This window comes from Aethalodelphis obliquidens, unplaced genomic scaffold (genome assembly GCF_003676395.1).
Source record: "Aethalodelphis obliquidens isolate GAN/ISIS:26980383/991018 unplaced genomic scaffold, ASM367639v1 scaffold28, whole genome shotgun sequence".
NCBI classification, from domain to species: domain Eukaryota; kingdom Metazoa; phylum Chordata; class Mammalia; order Artiodactyla; family Delphinidae; genus Aethalodelphis; species Aethalodelphis obliquidens.
In genome coordinates this window covers 5,351,364-5,359,762 of record NW_020837972.1, presented here as the reverse complement: position 1 = coordinate 5,359,762, position 8,399 = coordinate 5,351,364, and the positions used below count along the sequence as shown (strand labels likewise).

The 8,399-nt window shown below is 52.2% G+C and overlaps 1 protein-coding gene across 1 annotated transcript in view; it reads left to right on the top strand.

The window, feature by feature from the left end:
• Positions 1-455: 455 nt before the first annotated feature.
• The window catches only part of CRYBB2 (crystallin beta B2), an 11,715-nt gene continuing 3,771 nt past the window's right edge, over positions 456-8,399 (top strand). Inside the window, exons 1-3 of the mRNA XM_027125257.1 lie at positions 456-476; positions 2,238-2,317; positions 5,280-5,398. Coding sequence (XP_026981058.1) covers positions 2,264-2,317; positions 5,280-5,398 — 173 coding nt within the window. The 5' untranslated portion in view covers positions 456-476; positions 2,238-2,263. The remainder of the gene's footprint in view (positions 477-2,237; positions 2,318-5,279; positions 5,399-8,399) is intronic.

Below are 8,399 nucleotides of genomic sequence, written 5' to 3'. Positions count from 1 at the left end.
AGCAGCGCTTGGCTCCGAGCGCATGCCTGATCAGTATTTGTGGAATGCGTGGGTGGATGGAGGGATGCTGGACCCTGCCAAACCACCTTCCTGTCCTTGTTTTTTTTTCACCAGAGCCGCTGAGATTTGCCTCTGTCTGCCTCCCCCAGGGCTCAACTGACCACATCAGTGAACCCAGCATGCCCCTGGTCCTGGCAGCTGGACGGCTGATGCATGCAAAGCGGGCATCTCCTTGCTCAACCGCCTGACCACCCTGGCGCAGCCGAATCTGAAAGCTGATGACATTATTGTGCAGAGACACAATGTCTGTGGGCATTTGCTGACCTGGGCTTTGGTGCGGGCTTAATCCAGCATTCTCGCCCCGCTTTCCACAGGGACGCAGCGGTCACCCGCCTTGGCACCGGCACTGCTGGGGAAGGTATAAATGCCGCCTCCCACCGGCCGGCTCCACGGGCACTCTTGGGCTGGTGTCACTGGTAAGAATGCCTCTATTGCTTGTCTTGCCTTTTTCTCTCCTCCTCCTCCCTGATGGAAAGTGTGGGAGACCCGGGTTCAAATCCAGAGGCTATCACTTTCTGACAGGGTGACTTGGGGCAAAGACCTCAAGGTGCTGAGCCTCGGTTTTCCTTTCTGTTAAATGGGAAGGGGGTCATAAAACCTCCTTGGCTGTGGGGCTCAGAGATGCATAGGTGAGTGGCCTAGCACGGTGCCTGGCACAGTGTGTATTTTGGTGATGCTCTTCATTAGTATTAAACAGTCCATCAGCATCCTCGTTTTGCCGGTGGAGGAGAATATAGCTGAGGGTTTGCAGGTGGAAGGAGTGAAACCACGGAAGGTTCAGCTTCATTTCTAGGGCCGTGAGTCAGCTCTCTCCATATCCACAAACGCTCCCGGGCACCGGCTCTGTGTCCCGCCTTGGGACAGCTAGGAAGCAGCCCCCCTCTCGGGGAGCTCCCAGCAACAGGTGACTCCAAAGGCACTAAAACTGGGTGGAAAGGACCCTAATAATGCCATAATTGGTGCCGTGTACTGAGCACGAGTGGGTTCCGGGACGGCTGCCAAGTGCTTGAGCTTTTCTGTGTTCTATGATTGGATCATCACAACCTGTTCATAGCTATGACCAGGCACCATCCTGTCCCCATTTTACAGAACAGGAAATTGAGGCACAGAGGGGATGACCTTCCCAGGGCCTTGATGCTGGTACGCAGCGGAGGAAGCGCCTGAGTTGAACCACCTGAGCTTAATCTTTAGTCTGAGGATGGTGCTGGGGCTGTAATGTGGCATCCTGGGCACAGTGACAGACCCAGAGGGCTGGTTTCTTAGGGGAGAAGGGCAGGTTTGGCTCCCAACCTGCTTTAGTTGAATGTCCTCTTTTGGGGGAACATCCTGGCCTGGCCTCTGGTGTGGAAGGAGCTTCTGGAAGCCGGATGTTATCTCTGGAGAAGGAGACAGGTTTCCCCTCTACACTGGGAAAACACAGGCTCTGTTCTCTGCCCATCCTGTGGGAAGGGAGAAGAAACTGACACACTTCCAGGTTTTCTGACGTTCTTGGCTGCTAAGAAATTCTCCCTGCTGCTGACCACAGTGCCTGAACTTCCATAATACTCACGTCGTTGCTTTCTTGTGGCAGGAGTTCCATCACAGCCTTGTGTACTATTTGGGTGGTGGAGGGGAGGATATGGCCAATGGTGGAAAGGAGCATTCTGGGTACTGGATGTGGGGGGGGGGCAGGAGTCAAGGAGGAAGTTGGGGATGAGCGGCGGGGGCCCAGGGGACTTTGTGAGATGGCAGATTGGGAGCTAAAACCCGGCCAGGCACAGCCAGTGCGTGGGGTTTGTCTGCCCACATTATTTTCTTTGAATCAAGAAATTTCTGCGTAATACCAATCGATGCATAAGAAATTTATGCATAATAGCATCAATTATCTGGGGCCAAATGGGTCCCCACTCACACTCTAGTGTCTCACTTTATTTTTTAGTAGAACTCATTTCTCTGTCCCCCCTCGGAGCCGGCCTGGACACAAAGAAGCGAAGCTAAGGATGGACGTTCAGGCAGCCGCTGGCCGTCCGCACTGCCCTAGGACAACCTGAAATCAGGGAGACAGAAAACAGGACGTGGGGCTGGAGTGATGTGGCCCCGGGACACGCTGCCGCCACCACCCCTGACCCCCCCAGTGAGGGAACCGAGGGCCCAGAGAGAGGTCCTCACTGCTGCTTCCCCCATGCCTTGCCTTCCAGGTCATTCCTGCACCGGACCGCCCACCATGGCCTCAGACCACCAGACCCCAGCGGGCAAACCTCAGCCCCTCAACCCCAAGGTGGGTACCATGTGGGAGGAAGGGGTGGCAAGCACGGTGCCTCTCCCAGGCTCGGTTTCCCTGCTGTAAAGTGGGGTTGGTGCCTTCCTTTCTGGGGCTCCCCCTCTCTGGGCCACAGTCTCCCCAGCTTGCACACTGGAGGGGATGCTGATTCAGAAGGCCCCTCCCCAGCCCACGACTAGCATCCTTCTGGCTTTGGAGACTTAATTTTCTCTGCCATACCCTTTACCCCATTGCCCAGGGTGGGTCCCCAAAGCTGAGGCAGACCCTCGGTCCAGTCTGAGAGGGGGCTTGTGAATGGGGGGTGGGGTGGGAATCCTGACTCCACACCTGCTGTGTGACCTTGGCCAGTCACTTGACCTCTCTGAGCCTCAGGTCCCTCCTTCAAAAAATGGGGAGCGTTGGACTCATGGCATAAGGTAATTGTGAAGAGGCAAAGAAAACAGGCTCAGGGCTTCCCTGGTGGCGCAGTGGTTGGGAGTCCGCCTGCCAATGCGGGGGACGCGGGTTCATGCCCCGGTCCGGGAAGATCCCACATGCTGCGGAGCGGCTGGGCCCGAGAGCCATGGCCGCTGAGCCTGCGTGTCCGGAGCCTGTGCTCCGCAACCGGAGAGGCCACAACAGTGAGAGGCCTGCGTACCGCAAAAAAAACCCCAAAAAGAAAATCAAAGAAAACAGGCTCAGCCTAATGCTTGTCCACCTAACGCCAGCCTTCTTTGTTTTTTCCTCCTAAGGGCGGTGGGATCTTATCCCAATGTCAGGGGCTTGTCACACTGAATCTGCCTTCAAACTTCTACCAGCAACAGTCCACCAGGCTGCCCTCCTGTTTCCCTCTGCCTCGGAGGCCCCAGGCATAGATTCTGTCCTGGAACTGCCTTTTTGTCTGATTTGGGCCCCCACCCCAGCTCACCCCAATTCTGTCCCTTAAGAGGGTTACTTTCTAGAAGAAAGACAATAAATAAACTACTATATAACTTCAAGGAGTGAAAAGTGTTAGGAAGAAACAAGAGTGGGTTCTTTAGGGTCAGGGTGGACGAGGAACGTGTTAGCTAAGGTGGTCAGGGAGGACTTCTCTGAGGAGGTGACATTGAACAGAGCCCCCAGTCAAGTGAGGAAGTAGTGAAAGTTGGGGAATGGGGGGTAGGGGAGAGCATTCTCGGCCAAGGGCACAGTGAATGCAAAGGCCCGGGGGCTGGAGTGAGATGGGTAAGTTTGAGCAGCAAGAAGCCCCGTGCGATGTGGCTTGGAGCAGCGCTGTCCAACCGATTTCAGATGGGAGCCACTTACGGACTTTAACGCTTCCTAGTGGCCATGTTAACAAAGTAAAAAGAAAAGGGAAATTAATTTTCATAGATTTTATTAAGCCCAATATATCCTAATGTACAGTCAGTAGAAAAATTATTAGAGAACTATTTTACATTCTTTCTTTCGTACTGTATCTTCAACATCTGATGTGTATTTGATACCCACAGCACATTTTAATTCAGGTTAGTTGCCCATGTTCAGTAGACATCTAGCAGTTGCTGAATTGGACGGTGCAGGTTGAAGGGATTAGGTAATATGTAAAGTTTTAGCGTCCATTTGTTGATACATACAACAACAGTAATAATACTGAGCTCCTGGGCTCTGAGGCCTTGCAAACGCATGGGGCGTCTGACCTGCCTTGCCCTCCTTGCCCCTGTAAGCCCTTGTCTCCCGGGCCAGTGTCATAATCCACTAGCCCCCGACTCCCAGGTTCCTGATTCTTCTCAGTAAGCCTGCAGAATAGGCATGATGCCCCATTTTGCAGATGGGGCAGCTGAGGCTCAGAGCCATCGCGTGGCCGCCTCAGGTTGCACGGCTGGATGCAACAGAGGCGACGTAGGAGCCCAGTTCGTCTCCTGACCCATCTGTGGTCTCGTCAGTGATCGTGAAGGCTGAACTGAGCCCATGGAATTTGGCTGTGAACCTTGCTGGGCCTCCCTCCCCTGGCTTTGTCTGGCTAATCCCCGGCCTGGGAGAGAGGGGCGTGTTTACCCAGCCAGTGCTGACCGCCTGGATTGGGCAGCTGCCCCTCCTGGAGGCCCCCTTCCCTGAACCCCGTCCCCCTTCATCCAGAGGCAGTCCCCTGGGGCAAGTGTGGCTGGCAAACGTCTGCCCCCAAGTTCTGTCTGGAATCCTGACAGGAGGCAGCTGCCCCCCTCCCCCTGCTCTTAGCACTTGGCTCTGAGGCCGGAGGAGCGCTTTCAGTTTTGCTGATCTTCCCTTTTCCTGATGGGGATCCTGCCGGCCCTTCCCTGGGCTGCTGAGAGGCAGGTGAGGCAAGGGGAGTGAAGTCCTCTTAAGAAGTATCCAGAGGGGGAGGAAAGCCTGCAAAGCCTGTGGGGGCTTAAGAAAAGGGCACAGGTATGCGTAGTCTTATGGGTGAAACGGGGGTGGAGGGTGGATACGGCAGCACTGGTCCAGCTCTGATGGGGGCAGGAGAAGCTTAAGCAGCATGGTCTAGCATCTTGCTACCCCTACTCTGGTCCACAGACCAGTGGTACCAAAATGCTGCTCTACAGGAAACAGCATCAGACGAGCTTGGGCTCTGATTTCAGCTCTGCCACTTACCCACTTGGGATCCTTAGCATGTCCCTTAATATAATTATGCCTCCCACACCCAGAGCAAATATGGTGTGCTAGCCATTACGCTCCTCTGAATCCTTCCAACAACCCCATGATGTAGGTTCTGTCTTTATTTCCCATTTTACAAATGGGGAAACCGAGGCTCAGACAGGTGAAATACTGGCTCAAGGTCTCACAGCTGGTAACTGGAGCCAAGACTGTCAGACTTTATATTTGGTTCATGATTCCCGAGTGTGGAACCCTTCAGCATCCTCCAAGGCTCTCTGAGTCCCCTCCCTACGCCCTCCCACCCCTGCTGCCCTGTTCTCCCTCCTCCCCATCGGGACGGGGGTCTGACTCTCTCCTCCTGTTGCAGATCATCATCTTTGAGCAGGAAAACTTCCAGGGCCACTCACATGAGCTCAATGGGCCCTGCCCCAACCTGAAGGAGACTGGCGTGGAGAAGGCAGGCTCTGTCCTGGTGCAGGCTGGACCGTAAGTACCTGGGAGGTCTCACTTGGTCAGGGGTTGCCAGGGTGAGGCAGTCAGGCTGTAGAGCGAGCTGGAGGGATCCGCTCTCACTGAGCTCCTAGACTGTGCAATCAGGGGACCAGGATTTGGGGTCTTGGCAGCCTGTGGAGAGAGCTTGTGGTCTGAGGTCAGATAGAGCTGGGTTTCAAACCCTGGTTCCACCACTTCTGTGCTGTGTGATGTTGGACCAGGAACCTCTCTCTCTGAGCCTCGGTTTTCTCCTCTGTAGGATGAGGTTAACCATGTCCTCCTGGGGACGATGGGATGGAGCTCATGTGAAAAGCCTGACACCAAGGTCATCCACTTCCTTGAGGCAGGGAGACAGACACAGTGACTCCCGTGGACCTTTTTAGAGCTGCCAATCTCTGGCTCTGGGAGTGTGCTCGCTCTCCTGGGAGGTTTAAAGCTGGATACCCCAGCTCTGCAACCACCACTCCCTTCCCAGGACCTGGGGATACTTGGTTTTCGCAGATATGCTGACACATTTGGGGGCCAGCAGGCTTGGGACCCCTGGCCCAAGAGAGAAGGGGAGGTGACTGGTCAGGTCTGACTCTGCCGCGCTCAGGTGACATAGTTGAGCACGGCCTGCAGGGGCCTCTCCTTGTGGTTCCCTGACTGTTCCTTCTCTCCAAGAGCCTCCGGAATCAGGGGTGGCCACCAGTGACCCCCAACAACAGGTCAGTGAGTCTAGTGTGGGTCCTGGATGACCCGCACCACACCTCAAGGTTCACTGGGAATTCTGCAGTGTGTGATGCCCCTAATTGAATCAGAGTCTCCTGGTGTGGAGAACACAGCCAAAGGAATGGCCCTGCCCGCCCCACTTAGCTGATGCGCTCAGAGCATCAGTGTGCCTGAGAGCATGCCTTCCTGGACGGCTGAAGTTTTGTCAACTGAAGCACCACATCTGATTTTTCAGTTGTCTTTTTTTTAGTATTTGGATGGAAGAATTTCTCAAATAGACCTTACATTCCTCCTCTGCTTTCTTTTAAAAAATATAACTTTGATATTTTTATTAATTATTGTTTATTGTTTAAAATTAAGGAGCAATGGTTTAGTGCAAAAAACCATACGACTCTAATCTTACCACTCAGAGTAACCATTAAGATTTTCATATAAACTTATATTTTTCTCTGTATATATTTCATCAAATATATATTAGATATATACTTAATCAAAAGTCAGATCATGCTTTACATACTGTTTTATAACTCATTTTGAAAACTTTTATCTCAAATTCTCTCCATGTCATTAAGTAGCATTTTATGTCAATGCTTTTCAAAGAGTTTTTTGGAGGTAAATCTGTATCAGAATCATAGAAGGTGGGGAGGCTTTGAAGTGCAGATTCTTTTTTTTTTTTTAAATGCTTGGCTTTTTTTGTTTGTTTATTTATTTATTTTTGCTGTGTTGGGTCTTCGTTTCTGTGCAAGGGCTTTCTCTAGTTGTGGCAAGTGGGGGCCACTCTTCATCGCGGTGCGCGGGCCTCTCACTATCGCGGCCTCTCTTGTTGGGGAGCACAGGCTCCAGACGCTCAGGCTCAGTAGTTGTGGCTCACGGGCCCAGCCACTCCGTGGCATGTGGGATCTTCCCAGACCAGGGCTCGAACCCGTGTCCCTTGCGTTAGCAAGCAGATTCTCAACCACTGCGCCGCCAGGGAAGCCCCCAAAGTGCAGATTCTTGGGTCCCAGCCCTGGCCCAGTGAATCAAACTCTTGGGCCTGGAGCCCAGGAATCTGCATTTCACAAACCCACCACCTTGTGATATTTCTGCACAGTTAAGTTTGAGAACCCCTGTCCTACTTCATTGTTTTTCATACCTTTGTAACATTTCATTACGGGATACGACATAATTTACTCAACCAGGCCCTGCCCGTTGGATGCGTAAGTTGTTTTGATTATTTGATATTATAAACGACACCGTGATGGACATCGTTACCCGTGTATCTGTGAGCTCTTTGACAACTGTTTTCTAAGGACACGTTGTCTAAAGCTGAATTGCCACATCAAGAGGGCATCCTCTGCTAAAAGCAGCAAGAAACACCATCTCTCCTTCCGTTAAGAACTTAGATGACTGTTCCAAAGAGTTGTCCCTGTGCCAGGCTGAACTGTCTGCCTCTGCGATGAACGCCCCAGAATGCCAGGCGTCATGAAGTCGGTGCCACCTGTTTCTTATTGTCCCCTTTCCTCTATTAGCCATGCCCCACCAGCAGGTAATCCTTCCCTTTAAGGATTTTCTCTTCTACTGTGGATCTAAGACTGTTAGAGTTTTGTGTAGCGTAGGAGTCCAGAGACCACCATCAAGAACCAAAGAGATGGGCTTCCCTGGTGGCGCAGTGGTTGAGTCCGCCTGCCGATGCAGGGGACACAGGTTTGTGCCCCGGTCCGGGAGGATCCCACATGGTGCGGAGTGGCTGGGCCCGTGAGCCATGGCCCTGAGCCTGCGAGACCACAACAGTGAGAGGCCTGCGTACCGCAAAAAAAAAAAAAAGAAGAACCAAAGAGGAAAGAGATCCAGAGAGAAGGGGTTGGTATGAGCAAGGTACGTGAGCTTTAGATACAGGGATGTTCTGCAGTCCGTTCTCGGTGGTAAAAGCTGATTGGGCACATTTCTTCCCAACTCCATGTTCACTGATGTCACACTGAGAGCTTTGACACTGGCCACGGTGGGAGTATTTACACCATGGAAATTAGCAAACGCTACAAACAGGATTTGTTTTGTTTTTCAGAGCTGGCTTTTAATTTGCCAGCATACCATTGGCCTTGGGACGTGGGTTCTATACATCTGTGTTTGTTGTTAGGCCATCTTTTAGGCTTCCTCCTTATTTCTTGGTTACGTTCCAGATGATTGAAGTCAGCACTGTGCTGGGTTCTGGATAACTGAGGTGATGCTGCTCTTGGATTTGCTGTGCTTGGATTTAAATGAGGCTGCTACTCATTTTTTTTTTTTTTTTTTTTTTTTTTTTTTTTTT